Genomic DNA, 23,407 nt, shown 5'->3' on the forward strand with positions numbered 1-23,407 from the left:
ATGCACCCCTGTGTAGTCTTAATCACATAGTGACACAGACCAAGTACAGTAAAAGTAAAGCAGTAAAAGTACAGAAAGGAGGGGAATTATTACTTCCCTGTGTGGCTCTATTGGGTTAAACTTAAATCAAGCCCTAAGAAATGTACCATGTTGCTAATGCACACAGTACACAGAAATTTACAGTAGTATTTCACAAATACGAGAAATCCCCTATCTGCATATTATAAGAACACAAATAGAAACAAAACAGGAGAATATTGATACCTGTAGGATGCTTGCTTATTTTTATCAAGGTAAACCTTTCTTCTCATTTTATGCATACTGCTATTTGTGTAGCATGAGGTCTAGTGAGCAAGAAATTCTGACTCTGCTTTATTAACGGTACTAAAAGAAACCAAGTGAATATCTTCTGTTCTTAAATTCAACAGAAAGCACTATCTTGCAATGTGACATCTTTTACAGTTTTAACTGTTCAGATCTATAAAACTGATTCCTGGGAGTCTTTAACCTCCTATATCTACCCCAAAATAAAAACTGAAGCCATGAAATCAGTTGCCTTTAATATTCAGTAATAGCAACAACATTAAATGTTACTGGAAGACAAAAGTACTTACTCTTTTTACAATAGTCAGGACATCTTTATCTTTCTCCTGACACAGTAGTTTTCTTATACATAACTCTAACTGCTGTAGTAAATGTTTGTCTGTGGGAACCTTTAGAGTAGATTTCACTTTTGGCAACAAGTAACAAAGCTTCATTCTATAGGAAAAGGAATAAAGAATTTAACTTTTGATGCAGATCACAGGCAATGATTTCCTTCTATTGTTTAATAAAAGCTATAGCCAATTTGATTCCACATCATGCCTGCTTTTATTTTGCAGACTAACTCTTAACCTGGTTTCTATAAAGTCCTTTGAAAATTAAACAGGCTGTATTGTTAGCCATTATCAGGATTAAGAATGAAAACCAAAGCAGAACAGTAAAGCAAATGAACTGTAAATATTTCCCAGCCTAGAACAAAATATTCTAAAGTACCTCACTGACCAGCAGTGTAAGTCCTATTTGCAAAAATCACTAAGGCCAGACTTTTAAAGGTGTTCAGTATGCAAGGAAGAAGACAGGATTTACAAAATTGATTTGATGCTTTTGATTCCCTCATGCACTTCAATACTTTTAAAAATCAAGGCCTTAGGCACTTAGCAGGAAAAACAGACAGACATACACATATCCTGGTATAATTTGCACCAACTCTCTTTTAAAACAAACAAACAAACAAACAAAAACCCCTAGAATCAAGAACAGATATTCACACAGTATGGGTGCAGACAGAAGTGACAATTTTCACCTGATCTGGCCACAAAAAGCAGTTTATAGCTGTTACCAAACACAAGCGCAAGGCTGCAAACAGCTTAAAACAAGGCCAACTGGGTGAAAATCTGACCCCTCCTTGCATGAGGTATCAGAAAAAGATTTTGCAAAACGTAGCAGGGAGCTACAGCGCTGTGTGTCTGCAGAGCTCCCAGCCTGTGGCTGCTTTCAGAATAGGAGGGAGGAAAGCAGCAGAGGGAGTTCAGTTTGTGGGTTTTTCAGCCTCCCCTGGAGAGTGGGGCAAGTTATTGCAGCCTCCCTCTCCACCCACACAGAGGTGGTGCGGGCTCCAATTCACCCACCCCACCTTTCAGCACCAACTCGGGAGCCCTGAGAATAAGTTCCCCTTGTGCCTTTCCCCCTCCCATTCTGAAAACAGTGAGCACTGGCAGAGAGCCTGGCTACTGCTTTGGGAACCTGGCTGCAGGCTCCCAGCCCCAGCTACATTCCCCTGCCCCCTAGAACCAACAGTGAACTTCTGTTTGGTCTGGGGTAACCTTGCAACTCAGATAGTTTTGAAAAAATATTTCTAAGTTACATCAGAGAGCTGCACTTCTCTCTTCCCCCTAAGTGACAGGAGAACAGATAATAGCCTGTTTATCATTAGTGAACGTCTACCCTGGAACAGACAAAACTTAAACTGATATAAATTTGCACTGGCTGCATCCAGACAAGCATGGACGTTTGGTTCCTCAGGGCCAAGAAGCAGGAACACTGCTTCCTACTGCCTCTTGTCCCCAGAGAATGCCTGTGCCATACATGCTCGGGTGCACGGCAGGTCACCCCAGGTGGGGTAGGGGAGGCTGGGACCAGCAACTGTGCTGGCCCCAGAAGCTTTACCCGAGGTTCTGGGGGCTGGGGAAGCTGTGGCTGTGGTGCTCCTGAAGCTAGAAACCTGGCTGGCAGCCAGAGCACGGTTCCAGGGAGCCAGGCTCCACACTGCCACCATGTGCACTGTCCTGTTTTTTTTCAGAGTGGGTCTTTTTGGCCCCAGGATCTGCTACAAGGTAGCAGTGCAGGAAACACCTGAATGTGTGGTGTGGTGCTGCAGACAGGCCTGCAGTGCCACATACCCCATGACCATACTTGCCTGGATGTGGCCACAAAGTTTTATGCCTCAAACAACGGAAAAAGTGATCCCATTTCAGGGTTTTTGTTTTATTATCCACTATATTTTCATATGGTATAATGCTGATTACACCTGTATAAAAACACTTTAGTCTGTTCAGGACCTATGACTCACTGCAAGACAATGGGAGATAAGAGTCTTAACAGAATAATACAACAGACAGGAACATTTTCAGGCTGTGGGCCAGAACAAACCAGCTTGGAGGATGGTAAGACCCACTGCTGTTGCTGCTTCTTACCAACACAGCACAGAGGAAGCACCCACCACTGCCACTTCTCCCCACCACAGCATGAGAGGAAGTACCTGCTGCCACCTCTTTTCCCTGCCACAGCATGGGAAGGAAGTGCTGGCTGCTGCTGCTTCTCCCTACTGTGGCACGGGGGAAGCCCCTGTTGCCTGTTATCACTGAAGCCACACACGTGGGCCAAATCTAATGGCTCTTTAAGCCATAAATTGCTGACCCCTGGCATAATCCATAAGGAAGCTACTGCAAATAAAGCTAGGGTATGAATCTAATGCACAATAGTTATCCCCGCACCTCCCCACGTGGATACTTAGGGCGCCTATAAACAAGCAGCAACACACTAGCACGCTGTAATTACAGCACATTGGAGCAGACTCTATTTAATAAAGTCTGCTGTAGCATGGTAATTACTGTGCTCCAGCAGATTCCAGCATCTCATGTATCAGCATCCCCACACTGAAAAAAAAGGCAATGGGGGCATTTTAACTAAAGCTCATTCAATGAGCTTTAGTTAAAGTGCCCCCGCCGCCATTTTTCAGTGCAAGGATGCCGATACATGAGATGCTGAAATCTGCTGCTCCTGGACCCACTTTAATTAAAGCGCCCCCTCCCCCACCACTCCCAGAGTACATGTATAAATGCCCTTAATTCTGTACTTCCAAAGCACACTATACTAAATGATAAAAAGCATACTTAGTGCAGAATATGTATGTCCATACTGGAAATTAGTGAGGAATAATTAATTACTTCACAATAACTGTTTTGGAATATTTCCCTTTATAGACAAGTCCTTAGTCACTTTTGAAAGTTTTCCCCTTATCATGCACAGCTGAAGACCTTTATACTGTGATACTATGGCTATGTCTATGTTCCTTCCCTCCAACCCCAGATCTGCCACTGAGTGTACTCCAGATCAGCAACTAGGGAGCATAAAGAGCTTGGAATCAGGCTTAAGCTCTAGAGTGCCCTTCCTTCCAAGGGTGCAATCAGAGCTACTCAGGGCTGTCTTAACTGCTGGCCTTGGGTATGCCCCAAGAGTGGGAGAGAAGGGAAGGCACTTATTTTCTTGGTGGAGGAGGGAAGCAGTAAGCATTGCCTAACATCTATTCTAAACACACTTTGCCAGATTCACAGTCCCAAGAGTAGAGGGTAAAAATAGAATTAGAAGGTAAAAGCCTAGGGAATAAAGATGAAGAGGATGAGAACCATATTGAAAACAGAATTCAAGATCATTCTTGATAGATAAGTGAAATGCTACTGCACTTCAGATGCTCTAATATTTAAGGTGCTTACCTGAGACAATCATATTATATGCTGAATAAAGCTGGTTGACACGATAGTGAAAAGTGAAATATTATATCTATTTAACATAATATTACAGAACACATAAAATACTTTGAAGCATGTTTTTATTTATTTGTAGCTGTTTAATATTCTCTCTGTAACTGTCTCTACTACTTCCTGTAACAGCTCACTATAGTGTATACATATGACTGAAACTAGACAGTATCGAAACATGGCTACACTACTAAGTTCATCTAATGAACTTACTTGCTCATCAGTTATTATTTTCTATTTTATTCCTTAGGCATTTTAACAGGTTCTCTTTTGCTGCAATTTGTACCTTAAGCAAAGGCTTTCAAATGAGCTGTCCACAATGACTCAGGTTTTGTTATTTTATTATCATCAATGTAAGAGTAATTTAAAAAACAGTAATATTTATGAGTTCATATTATTCCTCCCAATGTGCATTATATTGCATTTGTCAACTCTAATTGCATCTATCATCATGTTGCCACTTACCAGTGTTTTATCCTCTTTAATTAAACAATTTTGTCAGCCACTAATTTTGCCATGGCAAAATTCACCTTTTTACCCAGATCAATACACAACAAAGATTAATATATGGAATCTGGAGCCACTTTACTCTGAACCTTTTACCATGTTGAAAACTGGTATATTATTCTACACAAGGACCACCCCACAGGCTAGCCCTGCACTACTCACGTGGCTTGCAAGATCAAATGGCTGGGCATCACTGACCTAGTAGACTAAACAGCCATGACTTTCCTTTACAGAAGCATGCTTTGGAGTCTCTAATGCTTTAAAATCAATGGAAGTCTTAGATTTGTTACTCAACACAGTTAAAGAAGCCATTTCAAATTGCATTCATGTATGCCGTGAAAATAAGACAGGTGTTCTTTTTCAATATAAGATATTTGTGCAATTGGTACAATACCTCACATTTGCTACTGGATCATGTGTAAGCTCAAGCACAGGTAGAAAGAAGTATTTACAGAAGAATGATTTGGAAAATAGTTCCATAATGAATTCACAGGTATCTAAAAAACGAAGTCTATTCCAGTAACTTTTCCCTTGGCCCAGTTCTGGAAAATAAACAAACAATAAGTGAAAGCATTACAAAAGATTAACTGTGAAGTTGTCCATGTAAGCTAGATGAATTTCTGAGAGCCTGACTGAGAAAGTGATTTGATGGATCATTACAAAGTGAACAAATCTGTCACAAGCCCTGTTATAATCAAATTATATCAAATCCAGTCTCTAAACTGGCACCTGGACAACAGTTAGGTCAATGAGTATTCAACTCCAATGGGGCCAGAATTTTACCCTCTATGTTTGATTAGCCAATGTAAACATGGAAACTACTAACAAAGTTGGTATATGAAACAGAGCCTCACATGCATTTTAGGCTATGTACCACATACCACAAGCTAGTTTCAAACAATATCATTAATAAGGTGCCTTCATCCTCCTAAACTACTTTTGAGGGTCTACAATACAGATCAGAAAGCCTTAGGCTGCTGCTTGTAAATTATTTAAATCCTCTATAAATTATTCATTTGAGAACTTGAAATTCATCACTCTTTAAATTGAAGCCTCTAGCATTCTGCTTTCTGAAAGAAACCATACTTTGCATAAAGTTGCAGCTTCAGCAATGAAAATATTGGATCCCAGCAGCATGGACTGCACAATCTTTCAGTAGATTACAAATCGCCTGCAAAGTCTCAGCTGAGTACATTCCCAGAAATTTTCAATACATTTTGAGTAGTGTCTGGTCACAAAACTGATGGTCCTGTATTCCAAGTACTGTCCTCTCATGGATGATATGGGATACAGTTTAACTTTAAATATAATCCACTTTTCATTCAAATATAAATTGCCTTTCAAATAATCAAGAGAAAATGATGACTTACGTTCAATTAATTTCTGAATGACCTCATGCCTCTGTTCCTGTTTACGATTATAGCGTAAGTAAACACACAGAGTACGAGCAGCTGCTTTTTGAACGGGTAGCACATTCTTAAAAGAAAAATGCAACACAGTTAAACATCTTGAGTCAACTATAGGTATATCTGGACATACCATCATCTACAATGACAGAAAAATAAGTGAGAGGCAAGGAATTTGTTGCGGTATGTTTAACTGGACCAACTGTATAGGTGGAAGAAATACTGGCCAAGGTTTGGGGCAAAAGGCACCCTTCTTCAAGCTGCTTTGTGCCCAAAAACTTTTCCAACATCTCTCCCATCTACATAGTTGGTCCACTGAAATACAGCATAAAAAACCCCTTTGTCCCTCTCACATTTTCTGGACCACCATAGCTATAACAACACTCCACACCACTAGAAAAAGGGGCATAATTTTTTTAAGCCACTAGAAAGCTTGCCATCCTCACTTTAGGACTGAAATGACCAAACATTAAGTAGTCATTCTAGGCAAACAAAATACAGTCACACATGGTAAAGCAAATCAAGAAAAGAAAGCAACCACAGAACCTCTGACAAACCTAAGTGATTTAAGCTTCTAAGTCTAAAAAACATTGTGCCTTACTTCTGTTCATTTTCAGCCGGAGTCAGGTACCTAAATGCTTTTTCAGAATCTGGGTCTTAAGCGTCTTTGACACTCGAACCTCCCTGATTATTTCTGCAAATAAGATTTGTGCACAAATGTCACCTGAACAGTTTTGAAACTCTTAGCATATATACTCAGGCTTACCTCTCATTAGGCTTTTTCTGAATGTGTGATGTTTAGCATTTGGCTTTATTTTCTTTCTTGTTCCCTTGCAACATATTCCACTATGTGGAATCTACATTTTTTTTTCATTCTAAGATGAACAGCTGTTATGCATACAGTTGAAATTCTTTTATGTCCACTCAGAAAAAGTACACTTACAAACAGATTCTTTTAAAATTATACTGCTTTGTAATTCAAACATCCCTTTTCAGACTTCTGGAAGTCGCACAATATTTTTCAAATATTTCAGATCATGTTCTCCTGTTTTAAAAGTCTGAGGGTAGAAACAGACATCAGCTAAACCCCCACAGCTGACATGCATTATTGGATAAAGCATGGATTGCCTGTTGTCCCACACTGAGCAGGGGCCCAGTGCGGGACAATAGCCAGCGTGTTCCCCTTGCCTGGGAATTCCCTGCATCAGTCACTGATCTGCACATCCTTGCCAGGACTTGTGCCAACCTGTGCCACATATGGAGGTGTGGATCAGTGCAGATCCTGGTGAGGAGACACAGGAGCCAGAGAATCCCTGGCATCCCATGCCTCCACACCAGAACCCACTGAAGCACAGGACCTGGCACAGGTCCTGGCATGGACACAAGGGCTCCAGGAATTTCCCAGGTCCTATGTCACCATGTGCCTCCATGCCAGGACCTGCGCCAATCTGGAATTCACAAGGAAGTCCCAGCATGGAAGCAAGGGGCACTGGGAATTCCCCAGCTCCTGTACCATGCTGGGAGCTGTGCTGACATGTGCCTTCATATGCAGCTGAAGTCAATAGTTTCCCTGCTTACCCAAATGCGCCCCCTGGGATCTCCAGGAATGCATCTAGGTAAGTGGGGAAAGTCAGGGTTTCCACACTTATCTATAAGCATCCTTAGAGATCCTGGGAGCACGCCTGGGTAAGCTGGAAAATCCCAACTTTCCTTGCTTAGCCAGATGCATCTCTGGAGATCCTGAAGGCATGTCTCAGCAAGCAAGCAAAATTGAGCAGGCGCTCCAAGGGCTTGAGGGGCCCGATTCTGCCCTGGAATTCCTGGGGTGCACAGGAATTCCAAAGTGGCCAGCTGAAGACCACAAGCAGCTCCAGGCTATCTGCACTCTCCCACTACAAACAGGCCCCCACCACAATGAAGCGGCACAAAGTATTACTACCGTCTGTTGTGGCCACCTATTTGGGCATTTGTAGCACAAAGAAAGCAAATAGATGTCCCTACCTCTTGCCATGCCACAACGTTTATGGTGGCAAGCAAGACAATGTCTGTTTCCACCCTTAGTGTTTTACTTTGCACCTTTGTGATTCTATGAGCACATATAGACGATAAGGCTAGGGACAGACATTCAAAAAGCCTGAGCCTGAATTGATTCAATCTTTGCAGGTTAATCTAACCTGGCTGGCTAAACCAGTTCATAACCGTTCAGACATCCCCTCTGGATTGAGGAAACTTGGGCACATGCTTGCAGTGGCTCAGGCTAGAACCTGGGGGGGTGCTAGAGCAGTCCCCCCTTCCCTTCTACAGTGCTGAGCTGAAGGGAGTATGGCCAGGCCCCAGCAGGACACTCCAGTTAGGGAGGGGTTCCCCTCCCTCTCCTTGATAACAGAGAATTTATCAGATCTGTTATCAGCATTTATCACCCCATCAGAAAACACAGCCCGTCTCATTAGTTCAAGCTCTTCTTAAACAACTTTTTGCAAGGAAGATGTCAGAACCCATTGACTAAATGCCTCTGGCACAGTGGAAAGTCCCAGCACAGCAAAAAGCCCCGCCAAGTCCAACGGCTGCAATCGTTTAAGTTTCAACAAGTCCTTGTGATTGGCTGACCATGCGCACCACCCATTGGCCGGTTACAAATTAATCCCACTTGGCAACTAGTAATTGGCTTACTAGCTATATAAAAGTAAAAGCAGTTTCCGCCCTCGTTGGAGAACTCCGCACGCATCTCGGAGTAAACTTGGCGGACTGATCACCCACCAACAACTCCCCGTCACCGACTTTCCTGACGTACCCCTTCCCTGGTACCACGATAAGCCGATTACGAACGTCTTGTCTCGCCTCGATACCCTCTCGCGTTCCAGAGAGCACTCGCTACGTTTGTAACTGCAATCAAAGTCAGCTTTCTGCCTGCACTGCGTGCATCAGCGGCGTAAGTAAACAATCTATTTTTACCAATACGCATCTGTGCCTAATTCCACTCCATTCGCCGAAGTACCCACCTGGTGCTCCGGGCTACTGGCCATAGCCCGGCAAGTCAGCCGGCCACCACAGAAGAGAACATTCTAAGGAGGGACATTACCTGCTGATTAGCTCCAAAAAGCCCTACAGACACTGTCCTGTCTGCCTTACACAGACACCTCTCAGCATTAGCTAGCATACCACACGGCTATTGTCCATGCTTTGAGAGGGTGGAGGGAGGGATCCCTACTTGAGCTGAGAGAAGAGGTGGGGGGAAGCAGAAGGAAGCCAGGCAGATGCTCTGTGCCTACAAGTCTCTGCTGGAGCTCCAGCAAGGGAGCACAGGGGAGGGGCCAGCCCTGCTGTGAAGCATAGATACCCACCCAGGCCTGAGCACATGCCGGGATGCTGGGGAGTCTGGTTTAACTTAAAACAGCAAGGGGTCTGGGACAGACACTGCATAAACCGGTTTGACCCACATCAGTTAAGTCTGATACTACATTCAACCAGGTTTATGTCAAGCTGGTTTCAGCCATTTTCAAACTGGTTTATGTGCACTGAATGTCTATTCTGTTACAGGTTTAAACCAATTTCTGATCACTGAAACTGGTTTATGTATAATGTCTGTCCCTAGCCTAACAGTCTATTGTGTTTTTAGTTTTTGTGAACAGATGCAAACCAAAATACTTCAATTCAAATATGAAACTGCAGTGACTTGTGGGAGTTGCACTTCAGTTGCCCCAAACCCTAGTTGTTCTCTATGGTCTAAAAACTCCAACAAGATTTTATCATCAACAACACACCATGCCCACAGCACTCCCATGATGCACTTTTTCCTTAGACCAAAAGGGAAGGCCATAGGAAATGTAGTATCACTAAGAATTTTGACCTACAGAAGAGAGTGGGAGTACAGTAGGACATGGATCCTTTGTATCCAGGTGGTTCCATTCCACCTAATTTACAGTGGGTTGCAAAACTAAGGATAAGCCACTCAGCTGATTGTTGCAGCTATTACTTCAAAAGGAGCTGCTTCTACACTCAGTAGAACATAGCTATGGTCCTACATATCTTACAGGAGAAGTGATACCTCTAGAAATAAAAGTTCCAGCAAACAGCTGGAGCAACTAGGTAGTCCCAAGGTATTTTTGTTGCTACAGCATATATATATTTGCTGTGAATTTTTTTTCTTGATTTCCTTTCTGATATTATTACTCAATGTCAATCTATGTCTGGGTAAATCAAAATATTCTTCTAAGATGTGGCTTTTCTTTTGCTTAACTCCTTAGCTCTTTTTCATATTGCATTCTGTTCTTTGTAACAGCACATTTCATTCTGTGGTAGCAATTTATGAAGTAACTAGATTACAAAGCTGTATATAGACATATATGAGAGAGAGATATGTATGTTCTCATAAATCCTTGGGGCATGTGTACACACATACACACACTTGTTATTCTCTTGCAAAGATGAAGGGCTGTGAACTAGTTGGGGAGATTTTATATATATATATATAAAATTTTTCTAGTGGTGTGGAGTGTTGTGTATATATAAAATCACCCCAGCTACTTCACAGCCCTTCATCTTTGCAGGAGAATAACAAACCTAACCCTGGAAAGAATCCAGGTTCTACATAATAATTAGACTACAACTTCCATAAGGCATTACAACAGCATACCCAAATCAAAACATCTGGGGTTTTGATTTTCATAGAAAAGCTAAAATTTTTGTTTGGAAACATCTGCCAAGATATATTTTCAATAGATGAGCATATTACAAAAGTACTACATTTACCAAAAAAAAAATACAGTAAAGTGAGGTCATCTCTGTTTTTAAAAATATCCATTTATTTACTTTTTATTCAAATATCTCAGGCTCTGAAAATAATGAAAGGCCCCCATCTTCAATTAATGCAACTTTTTACTAAAGTCGTAAACATCCATGTACCTTAAGTTTCACCCCCAGTAAAGTCGGATTCACTGTTATAGTATTTCAGTTTTACACCAACAAAACTACATTGAGATAAGCAGTCACAGTGGTGTAAAGCGGGAGCACTGAGGAATCAGCAACATGAAATTTGACCACACTTTTCCTATAATGTTTATCTATAATCTCTACCTTCCCCATCATTATTTTTTTCCTCTTCAAGCTGCAGAAACAGTACTTCCATCTTTGGAAAGCACACAGTTATTGCAGATGCTGGCAAGAACAAACCACAATGAAAATGTTTTCTTTTATATTATGCAAACTCTTCCCCTTAAATACTACAATTCTTCAATCTAGTTAATTCATAAATTGCTACCACAGAATTAAATGTGCTGTTACAAAGAACAGAATGCAATACAAAAATATTTAAGGAATCAAGCAACAGAAGAGCCACATCTCAGAACAACATTTTGATTTACCCAGAAACAGACTGACATTGACATAATATCAGAAAGAAAAAATTCACAGCAACTTCAAAATCTGGGTTTCCCCCCAAATGGTGGGGGGGTGCTCTCAGCAATTTCTTAGCATTCCATGAAAAAGAATTATTAGTCTCATTCAGTTGTATATAGAATATACAATATGGATTTCAAATAGAATACAATTTATATTGTGTAAATATACATATATGTACACACACTGTGCTGTGCGTATGTGCACACACTATATTTATATTACATTAGTCATTCTGAAGCATTAAAAACAAATATGAAAACAAAATGAGCTTGAGGCTCACATTTGTCATAATGATTGTCAACATTCTGTGCAGAAAACGGTAATAAATCTGATCACTCGATATGATATGAGGCAGGCATGCATATTTTTGTAGTAACTTCTCATGAGTTCTCCACTTTAAAGAGGTTGCTGCTCTCTGTTCTGCTGTTGTTAGCGCTGGAATCAAGTCAGGGACAGTCAATAACTAAAATATAAAATAGAAATATTAGAAGAATTTAAAATCCTAAGTCACCAAGACATATAAATAATTGAAGCCTAAAATGAATTATACAAATCATGAAAACATAGGGCTGGAAAGAACCCCATTCTTCTGCTCTGAGGCAGATTAAATATGCCTAGATCAACCTTGTGACAAGAAAGGTTTTCTTGGTAATATCTTTTATTGGACCAACTATATAAATAGCAGAGATGTCAGATAAGCTATCGGGTGCAAAGCTCCTTGCTGAGGTCTGAGAAAGAAGGAGACACAGCCTAAGGTAAATGCCAGGTAAAACAATGTCATTGTTTTAACTCCATTACATAAAAACAAAGAGAGGTGGTTAGCCATGTTAGTGTGAAGTCAGGCAGAAGGCCAGGCAGGGTGACACTTCAGAGACTAATCAGTTGATAGGCATAAGCTTTCATAGGCAGCAGCCTACTTCAACAGATGCTAAAACTCATATGCTCTGAAATTCATGAGTTTCACAGCATCTGTTAAGTATGCTATCACTTTTGAAAGCTGATACTTCTTTGCACCAGTTCTTCTCAAAGGCGGCATTCTATCCTACCTAAATGAAAATAGATGAAAGTAGAAGTGGGCTATAAAACTGTGAAGCAGAGACTAGTTACAGTTTTACACCATTTCCCAAGCCTTTCTATATTCTAAGAAACATCAGTCCAGGTGAGACTTCCCAAGCCTCAAGGAGAGCAGGATAGTAACTTCCCTTGTCTTGCATTACTCTTGCTACGTGAATTTACAGTTTTTAAAAGTGACTTATTTATGAGTTTCTATTTATGTAAAATATATTCATCCGTTCATGGTCTTAGGTAGCCTCTGCCACTAGAGTACATATGTGCCTCAAAATATCAATACATTTTCCTTCAAAACACTCTGTGAGGGGTTCCCCATCCTATGAATGGGGAATCTCATGCATCAAAAGATTAAACTAATTGTATAAGGTGATCTTTTTACCTGGTGAGTCAGATGGGCAGTCTGCAGGCAGTCCAGTTAGTGGCCCCAATCAAGCACCCAGGGTGGGTGGCAGCAGACACCATCTGGCCCCACAAGGGGAGAAGGGGGCATGGTTTGGCCCCAACCCAGCCCTACAAAGGGGAAGGGGACATAGCCTGGCCTCATGGGGGGAGGGAGGAGGGGGGGTGTAACCTGGTTCCAGCCTGACACATGGGGCTTGGGAATTTAGCAATGGGGAAGTGTGGCTGCAATGGCCACTGCTCCCCCACTGCCAAATTCTCTAACCTGCGGGGTGCCCCACATGCCAGATGGGATGGCTCCATGGGCTGCATTGGGACCATGGGCCACAGGCTAAGCACCCCTGGTTTAACACAGTGGTCCTCAACTGTTTTGGACTTGAGGCAACCCTTCATAAACTTTTGTGAATTGAGTGACACTTCATTTTAAAACCTAATGTATGTATTACAGTGCTTACCTCCTGGCAGAGAGACTGGGCAGTGAGGATGGGGAATCATCCAGGCATGGGAAAGTCTAAGCCTGTGTTTATCTACTTATCTCCTCACACATCATGGCTTACCCTTCAAAGGATCTGGTAAGCACCCCAGAGTGCCCCAGCAGCCTGGTTGGAAATCACTGGTCTAGGGTCACAGAGGGGGGTCAGTGGTAAAACAAGGAACAGGACCCAATTGTCCCAAGTCCTGGCTCAGTGATGTGACAAGCAAGAACCATCCTTTCACCTAAAAGCAGTTGTTTAAAAATGGCAGTTGTGTGCTGCCTTACTCATGTGCATACATATATATCCAGTAGACATAAAGCTACTCTCTGAGTATGAAACCAACTGTTTCAAGATGCATGCACAACTATTGTTCAGATTAGTGACTTTGAAAATGTGATCCATTTTGTAAACAATATGGTATTTAGACAAAATATAAGTTTCTATTTTGTAGTGGACATAAGGGCTTTCAAATTTCTCTCTCTCTCAGAAAACATACATACAGGACTACATTCCAGACTTGCACTACATATACAGGGAGAGAAAGAAGAGAGAGCAAGAGTAATTAAACATACAAAAATGGCAGGTTTCAGATTCAGCATAAAAAAGATCTGTTCCTGTGCCCTTCTACAGTCTATACATAGACTTTGGGATTCAAATGTGTATTGCATATGTAAAATAACTTTACTATTAACCCCATTTATATTTAGATACTCACCTTGCTTTCTGATCCACTGTTTTCTCCACCAGTAGCCATAAGTTCAAGGATTTCAGGAAGGTGACCTATTAGTGCATCTAATACCTATTTGAAGAAATGCAAGGTAAATCACATTTGTACATCACCTGGCCTGGTCTTTCTCTCACACAATTAAAAGCTAGTATGTCTCTACTGACTCCATGCTGTTACTGCTACATTACACTAGTATATATCCAAGGAGAATCAAGTCCACTTTTTTGTTTGTAGTTATGATATTAAAGTTCATGGGCAATATTATATATAAAATGGCTTAAGTTTCAAATTCAGAAAAATAAAACTATAACCTGGAATTGTACCTACATTATGGTCAGAATATTATTCAGAATACAAGATATTTAAACACTATTTTCCTCATGAAGCCCTGCATTTCATAGTTTTGTAAGAATTTCAAATATAAAAAAGGATGACTACTTGAATACAAGATGAGGTCCCACCGCCCCTGTTTAACATGTGGAAAGAGCCCCTGGTTTTCAATTTAAGTGCAAGACATCAGGAGGGGGAGGCAGCTGTTGCAGCTCTGAATCACGGCTGGTATTGGAACCAAAGCTGATGCCTGCTCCCTCCCACCTCTGCCTCCCCCACTGCCAACACCCCAATCTCCCCATTTCCCCCCTGCCTACCTTCTTTCACTGAATCACTACCCTCCAGTTCTGGCAGGGCTGTGGACTCTCTCCAACCAGCTGCAAAGCATAGTTGTTCTGGCCTCAGTCTGTCCTGGTAGCAGCAGTGGCAGGGGCAGCAGCTCTAATCCAGGCTCTGGTTCCAGAACAACTGCTGCTGGGCTGGGGCCACAGTAACCACATGCTCTGCGCCCTGGGCTGGAGTGAGGCCAGAGCCCTGTCAGTTCCAGAGGGTAAGTGGTGGCAGGGGGACAGGGAAGGGGCCCTGTGCCCTCCCCTCCCCCAACAAATCAGCTGCACACTCTCCATGAGTGCAACTCTGATCCCTCTTCCTTACTTAATATGCTGCTCTTTCTGTCCTGTGCTCCCTGCCTGATATAGTGCTCTGTTTTCTACTCCCTGTCCTATCTGTCACTGTGCTATCTGTCCACTCCCCAAGTCTGCTGCATGCCATGCACAGAAATTGCCTGTGCCACTTGTGGAACCCATGCCACAGGCTGGCCACCCCTAGACTAAAATATTACACAGCAAAGTAACCAGTATGGAAAGCCTGGGACATGTAAAAACTAAAACTACAAAGATCCTATTACATGTACTATAGGGACAAATCCTAAAACAGGTCTAGACATCTTCATCCCATCTCCATAGTCCAACTCCAACTTCTGTTACACAGTTAACCATAAATGCAACTGCACACCATGAAAACCTGATTTTTTATGTTATGAGCACCTTCTTTGGAAAGTCAGATGCCTTTCAGATATCTCAACCTAGATGTTCAAAAATTGAGACACCCCCCCCCAAATCACTACCTCATTTTCAAATTGTGACTCAGGGTCCTACATAAAACCTGAGCCTAGATGCTGAAATAAATCCAGAGAAGTCAATAGCACTTCCTGCTCACCACTGAGAACTGAAATTATTTAAGCACCCTACCAGACCAGGACCCAATCCATCACTTTTTCTCCCTGTAATCATTTGTCCACTTCAATATAAAACCATGTCTCATGACATTCCTGCAATATGGTTAGAGTTTGCCTGTACATAAAGCCTAAGACAATAAAAACCTTAGGTGATTTGCCTGAAGCTTCCAAGCTCTATTCCAAGTACTGTTTGGAACACAATGTCTTTAACCACTAATATATAAAAATAAAATTTCCCTTTTACACAGAGAAATTTAAAGTGAAACAACTCCACCCTCTTGAAGCTTAGCACTGATCCATTGCTTGTGTGGGGGCAGGGTACACGCTATACATCTCCACACACACGCATACACTATACATCCTGAAGCAGAATTTTTTAAAATAAAATTCTGATAAACCTGATAAAAAACAGGGTGGAGCTTACTTAATTTAAATATCATAGGTTTTCTCTCCTCTATATTTCCAATGATCAGCCCCTTCAAAAGTATCAAGTTAATGTCTATAATGGTTCCTTGGATCTTTACAAATAGCCTGAGGTATGCCAAAACTACATCCTTGGCACTCTTGGGCTTTAACATTCTCAAACCATTCACTCCCATTTTTGCATACCAAATTTGAAAATAAGGTAGTGAATTCACCCACTTTGGCCTTATCACCTCATTTCTAAGTTTGGTACCATAAAATCTTTGTTATCTGGCATCCCTGGGGTAAGGAGATTGCCGGTTATATAAAAATTCCGGTTATCTGAAATAACCTGGCAGGGGTTTTCAGATAAGGCACAGGGGGGCACGGCGGTGGTATGCAGTGACAGTGCAGGGTGGTGGGTGGCAGCAGCCGCTGCCATCTGCAAGCTTTCCCCCGCGCCTCCCACCCCCATCCAGCTGGTTGGCCAGAAATTCCGGTTAACGGAATTTTCGGTTGATTAAATGCCGGGTAACAGAGATTTTACTGTACATGTATACAGGAGCAGTTGGAGCAGGATGACCTCATGAGTGACACCTCCAATTAACACCAAGGACATAGTATAGGCATAATTATGTGAAACGGAAGTAAAAGATAGCAATCATTTCATGTATTTATCATCATGGTGCATTACATTATACTGGCCTGAAGCATCAATATAAACAATGAAGGGAAGAGCAAATAAGAGTATGTTACCTCCAGTGACTCATCCTGTAATAGCGTTACTAGTTCTTTGTGTATTGCATACACACCCGAATTTAAAATCTTAGCAACCTAAAAAACCAGGATGCACAAACAAAAACATACTTCAGTCCGAAGGAACAACAGCAGTTAAATCAGGTATACTTTAACAAGGTTGGAATACATGAAGACAAGGATGAAAGGCAAATCTCTACTGACAACAATCAAGGAGTTATGTACTTTCTAACTGTTAGCATAAAGCACTGCTTATATAAGCAGCATATAAAAATGAACACGCAAGCTATTGTCTAACTGCAAAATATACCACTGAGATTGGATTAACAAGGGCTTTCTTTTCTAATTTCTGTGTTCCAAAAATATTTTTAAAAGATGCCGCTGAAGCTACCCAGAAAAAAAGTTTCCTATACATTGCCATGGCAGCAGAATAGTCAGCCTGCTGACTTGAAATAAAAGTCAGTTTAAAGTTAACTGCAGCCCTCAGGCAGGCCTCTCTGACTTTTGCTGCTGGAGTTTCTCACTGCTTAATCTATATCTGTGAACTTTTTTTTATTAGAATTCATAAATCATATATACAGTTTTGCAAAAAGCCTGATGTCAATGTCAAAACAATTAATAATATTGTACTGTAGAATAAGCCTGTGCGAAACAGCACCATTCCGTTTCGACTTGTGTTTCGATGTTTCGACAGAACAGCGCTCCATTTCGAATTCTGCTTCTATTCGAAACCACTGTTCTGTTCTTTTTCGTCTAAACAGTTCCGCTGTTTCAACGCTGCTTTGACGTTTCACCCATAGGCTATAATGGGGAAGCTCAAAACAGCCTTTAACTTTGTCATTAATGGCCTGATTTGGATTAAACTTGTAGGAATGGTAGACCCTTCGGAGGGCATGAAGCGTGCGAAGTTACAAGGAGATAGCTGCAGGGAGTTCAGGGAAACTGCACCCCAAAGTCTTCAAAGCACAACTCATGTCACGTGTATGTGTTAAGCCACAGTGGGGTCAAAACTTACAGGCATGCGAGCCCCTGCAGAGGCCACAAAGCCTGCCAAGTTTCAAGGAGATAGGTGCAGGGGTTTGCGGGAAACTGTACCTCAAGCTATAGACAAGCAAAACTCGTGACATGGGTGACACTGTGCGCGCTAAGGCACAACAGGGTGAAAGTTGCAGGCCTGTTAGTCCCTGCTGCGGCCACGAAGTCTGCCAGCTGTTAAGGAGACAGGTGCAGGGATTCTGGGTTCTGGTGCCATGCACCTCCTGACCGCAGGCAGACAAAACACGTGACATGGGTGGGTGACACTGTGTGTGTGTTCAGGTGTGCCCTTCCTGGAGCTGGGGCCTCTGCACAACATGGCAATGTGCCCCTGTGAGACCTCCTCCTCCCCTACAGCAGGTTGTGGTTCAGGAAGCACTGCAGGACATCCATTCAGTTCTAGGGGAGATTATGGGATCTTTGGTGTAAAATCATATAATATTGAGAACAGGGGATTGACCTGACGGCGTTATTCATTGTGTAATTACTTTGAATACCCTGAAACTGTACAGGGATGTATCCAATAAGGATGCGTGTATATACCAATATGCAGATAGTGTGTGTATGTAATACACACCATCATTAATACAGTGATCCTGTTACTATCTCTCTCTCTGTCTATACATGGGGACAGTGATATAAATATTCATGTATCCTCTTTGCATATAACCATATACTAGTGTCTGTAGTTAGTACATGTATAATAGGTACAAGAACTCATGTCACGAGTTTTGCCTGTCAGCAGCTAGGGGTGCAGGGCACCAGAACCCAGAATCCCTGCACCTATCTCAACAGCTGGCAGGCTTTGCGGCTACAACAGGGACTAGCAGGCCTGCAGCTTTCACCCTGCTGCGCCTTAGCGCACACAGTATCACCCATGTCATGAGTTTTGCTTGTCCACAGCTTACGGTACAGTTTCCCGCAAACCCCTGAACCTATCTCCTTGAAACTTGGCAGGCTTTGTGGCCTCTGCAGGGGCTCACATGCTTGCAGTTTTGACCTGGCTGTAGCTTAACACACGCATGTGACATGAGTTTTGCTTTCAAGACTTTGGGGTGCAGTTTCCCTGAACCCCCTGCAGCTATCTCTTTGTAACTTCACAGGCTTCATGCCCTTAGAAGGGTCTACCATTCCTACAAGTTTCATCCAAATCAGGTCAGAAATGACAAAGTTAAAGGCTGTTTTGAGCTTCCCCATTAGAGCCTATGGGCGAAATGTCAAAACAGTGTCGAAACGGCAAAACGTTTCAACTTGTCTCATTTTGTTTCAAGACTGTTTCAACAATATCTGTTTCATTTCAATTTTGCTGTTTCAATCTCGAAATGAGTTGAAACAGCGTCGAAACAAAACTGGCGGCAAAATTTCACGCAGCCCTACTGTAGAATAACAATGCAAGAAAAAGCCACAATAGATCTGATATCCCAGCCATGCGTGTTATATCACAGCTTCCTTCAAAAATGGCACTTTGATTCATATTCAGACCAAGAGTTTAACTCCAGCTAAAAGGAAGGTTATTTACTTCCTCTAGGAAAAAGTTACGCAGAATTAATCAAATATACGCCCAACTTGCAGTAACACCATAAATTACTTATAGCTGGCTGACCTATATTTCACTATTTATGGTGGTGATACAAGAACTTAACCAAAACTGAATATAGACAACATTTTAGTAAAATTTCACCAGTTCCATTTACAGAGCTAAAACAATTTCCTTGGCTATATTCAATCATCACTGCAAAGCTAAAATACCACAAATGAGAACTTAGGCAGAGTACCATTAAAGACATGTAATATAAAAAAGCCAACTCATAACTGTAGTATTAACAAAGACACTTTCTGGACTTACTTCATAGAAGCCAACAGCCATAGTATATCTGACTGGCACTTCAGGGTCATGACAAAGACAGAAGAACGTGGAGTATAGTTCCAAATGGAAATTTTTTGGATCCACAAAAACAATCATTGCCTATGGAACAAAAATATATAATCTTTAACCCAAATGGATTAATAAGCCAAACTGTTTGGGACTTCAGCTAGCTCAGGGATCACTTCTCACCTACGTCCAAACTGTGACACACATGCCTGGCTGCAGAACACTTCTGAACTGGCTGATTGCACAACAAACTGACCCTCACCAAATAAGGGATCAGAAAAGGCAATCCACTTTGGAGCATTTTAGGGAGCTTGTATTCTCTAGGATTAATTTGTGCCACAATCAGGGCTGGGCTGATGCAGCCCAACTGTGCCCCGGGGGCTGTCTTCTGGACGTGCTGCTTTTCTGAGGACATGAGCTAACCAGCGGTTCCCAAACTCTTACAGACTGCACACCACCAGTTTAAAATGATATAGCCTTAAGTATCACCAGCAAAATTTTCAGTTCAACCTTAAGTACCACCAGCAAATTTTTGTCATATAAAGTAATTATAATAAATCTGTTAAAACATACCACTGACAGGTTGTCTGCATACTACTGGTGGTAATCATACCACAGTTTGGGAACCGCTGAGCTAAATGATGCAGTGTACAGACCTTTACTACTGGATAAAATTCAATGGTATTTTAGTATTTATTTCCTCCTTGCCTAAGAATGCCTTACAGTCTTATCACTATGTAGTGATACAGTTACCATATGCAGTCTCCTGAGGCCCTCGTAAACATAGCATCACATGTAAATTTCTTAACTGCTTTATCTCAGGCAAATGTAGACTGCATGAACTCGATGACTTAGACTGCTTTAACATGCTTAGACTGCTTCCACAACTACATACCTATATGTGGCTACCAAGCACAGGGTCCCATTTCTCATTTAATTCTACCATACTGTGTAAAATTTTACACATCTTATTAATAAGGTTTTTAATGTTTCCATGAATTAGCTGAACTTTCCATATGAGTTTTAAAACAAACAAAATACTTATTTGGGAAGCAACAAAGCCAGTCTGAAACTGCAGACATAATAGGGCTATGCGAAACGGCTATGTTTTGTTTTGGATTTGGCCGTTTCAGAGGATAGTAATTTGTTTTGGTGTTTCGGATCACTGTTCCATTACGATTTGGCCAGATCTGTTTTGGAGTTTCAACGCTGTTTTGGCACTGATTCAGAGATTCGGTTCAGCCAGGGAGAGGCAGGCACAGCTGGGCGGCTGCGGGTTCTTCCATGGCTCCTGACTGGGCCTGCCTCTCCCCAGGCAGGGGGAACTATGGGAGACGCCGCCAAGGCTGCCCTGCCCGGCCCCATCCCCTACCCAGCCTCAGCCTCCTGGCACTTAAAAAAACCCCGCACTCACTGGCTGCAGCAGCAGCAATCAGGGCCTCTGAGGGCTTGTAGGCATAGCCCCTCTGTGCAGCACGGAGCAGTGGGGGGCAGCAGGGATCACCCCTGCCTGGCACCCACGTGGCAGCTGCCCCATGGTACAGGTGCAGCACAGCAGGGTGCTACGCGCTGTCTGGGAGCTGGGGCCACTGGAGTCTAGCACTGCTAGGCTCCAGCTAACACGTGGGGCCACCCGAGCTCCCAGACAGTGCACGACGCCCTGCTGAGCAGCACTGCACTCGTGTGATAAAACAGCTGCCATGTGGGTGCCAAGCAGCGGGGTGATCCCTCCTCCCCTCACCCCCGTGCAGTGTGGGGGGTTCTGCCATCAGCCCCCAGAGGCCCTGATCACCACTGCTAGAGCTGGTGAGTGCAGGGCTGGGTTTTTTTGCTTTTTTTTTTTTTTTTTTTTTTTTTTACGGGTAAAAATTTTTTTTTTTTTTTAAGCGTCAAGAAGCTGAGCTGGGCAGGGAATGGAGCCAGGCTGGGCAGGGCAGCCATGGAGGCTTCTGCCATGGCTCCCACCACTCAGGGAGAGGCAGGCACAGCCAGAGGAGCCATGAGAGAAGACTCCATGACTGCCCTGCCCAGCCCCAGCTTCTCAGCACTTCAAAAACATTAAAAAAAAAAAAAAAAGCCCTTAATTTACCAGCTGTAGCAGCGGCAAACAGGGCCTCTGGGGGTTTGTGGCAGAGCCCCCCAACACAACACAGGGCAGTGGGGGGCAGCGGGGATCACCCCCCCCCCCGGCACCTACGCGGCAGCTGTCACATCGCACGGGTACAGCGTGGCTTGGCAGGGCACCGCGTGCTATCTGGGAGCTGAGGCAGCTCCAGCACTCAGCCAAAGCCCAGCAGCGCTCAGCCCCAGCTCCCAGACAGCGTGCAGCGCCTTTCCAGCTGCGCTGTACCCACACCAGTGGGCAGCTGCCCCACAGGTGCCAGGTGGAGGGGGTGGGGGGGTGATCCCCGCTGCCCCACACTGAGCCGTGCTGTGCAGGGAGGCTCTGCCACGAGCCCTCAGAGGCCCTGATTGTCACTGCTGCAGCCAATGAGTGCAGGGCTTTTTTTTTTTTTTTTTTCAAAGGCCAAAAGCCGGGGGGGTGGGGCAGCCATGGGAGCTTCTCCCACAGCTCCTCTTGCTGTGGCTGCCTCTGCCCCGGCAGGGGGAGCTGCAGGAGAAGCCCCCATGCCTGCCCTGCCTGGCCCCATCCCCCACCCGGTCTCAGCCTCCTGGCACTTTAAAAGGAGGGCTGAGGGGCTATGTTGGACTCTTCCTGGGGGTGCCTCCTAAACATTTCCAAAATGTTTCAGATGGTTTTGTTTCATTTTGGAGATGTTTTGGAACCTTCCATTTCGGATTCAGTGTTTCAGGCACCGAAACACCTCCAAAACGAAACAGCTGCCGAAATTCTGCACAACCCTAATAATTACGTGTACAAAACTTGCATTTACTGATGTAAATCAAAAGATTACTTGCCACATCCCTTGGCACATTTTTAAAGCCAACATAAAAATAATTTGGTGATCATTTTAAGTACGAATACGTTTTGCTTTAAATGCAAGTTCAAACATTCAAACTAGAAAGCAGGCTAACAAAAGCTATAGTTTTAGGCATCAAGACCTTATTTTTATATATATGGGTTTAACTTTTAATACGTATGTATATCTTATGCAGGGCCAAATCCTGGAAAGCCAGTTCTGCAGAACAGATGAAGGTCTCAGTAACTGGAAACCCAACAAATATAGACTCTGTTCCGCAGCTGTTGTTTCACTGGCACTGTACAAGGGCTTTGAGGGAACAGTATATCTGAAAGGATGAGACCAGTAGTTTCTTGGTCAAAATTAAGCAAGAATTTCTGTGGTTTAAAACATTAGGTATTCTTGCTTGCAGGTTTTTAAAGAGAAGCCCTGCTTTAAGCCAGTTTACTTGATTTTTTTCACAGGGGTTATGTACGGGTAACTACGCACCCAATGTGATTCATAGAGAATAGCATTTAACTTACTGGAAAGTTGTAAGCACAATTCTTCCTCACTGATATATACTTCTTTTCCTGTTCTAATGTTTGAAATTGTATCTGATTATCATTGTGTCCATTTTCCTGCTGCAAACCCAGCGTGCAAAGTTTCTTATAAAATTCCAAAAATCGCAAATGTTGCTCTGGAGTAAAAATTCCTTAAAAAAAAAATATTAATGCTTAAATCATCTCATTGCTCAAAAAACAATCTTATAACCCTTAGACTGTGAAATTAAATAATGAGCTTAATCCTGC

The 23,407-nt window shown here is 42.7% G+C and overlaps 1 protein-coding gene across 13 annotated transcripts in view; it reads right to left on the reverse strand.

Moving 5' to 3' along the window:
- PPP4R4 (protein phosphatase 4 regulatory subunit 4) overlaps positions 1-23,407 on the reverse strand; it is a 139,211-nt gene that overhangs the window by 14,283 nt on the left and 101,521 nt on the right. For 12 of the 13 annotated variants that reach the window (XM_025206287.1, XM_025206280.1, XM_025206275.1 and 9 more), the window contains 8 exons: positions 23,141-23,310; positions 19,669-19,788; positions 16,788-16,865; positions 14,051-14,134; positions 11,670-11,852; positions 5,957-6,062; positions 4,981-5,128; positions 615-759 (listed from right to left, as the gene is read on the reverse strand). In XM_025206287.1, coding sequence (XP_025062072.1) covers positions 615-759; positions 4,981-5,128; positions 5,957-6,062; positions 11,670-11,852; positions 14,051-14,134; positions 16,788-16,865; positions 19,669-19,788; positions 23,141-23,310 — 1,034 coding nt within the window. The remainder of the gene's footprint in view (positions 1-614; positions 760-4,980; positions 5,129-5,956; positions 6,063-11,669; positions 11,853-14,050; positions 14,135-16,787; positions 16,866-19,668; positions 19,789-23,140; positions 23,311-23,407) is intronic. The other variant, XM_025206278.1, reaches the window with a different exon arrangement.

Source organism: Alligator sinensis, unplaced genomic scaffold (assembly GCF_000455745.1).
Source record: "Alligator sinensis unplaced genomic scaffold, ASM45574v1 scaffold47_2, whole genome shotgun sequence".
NCBI lineage: Eukaryota > Metazoa > Chordata > Crocodylia > Alligatoridae > Alligator > Alligator sinensis.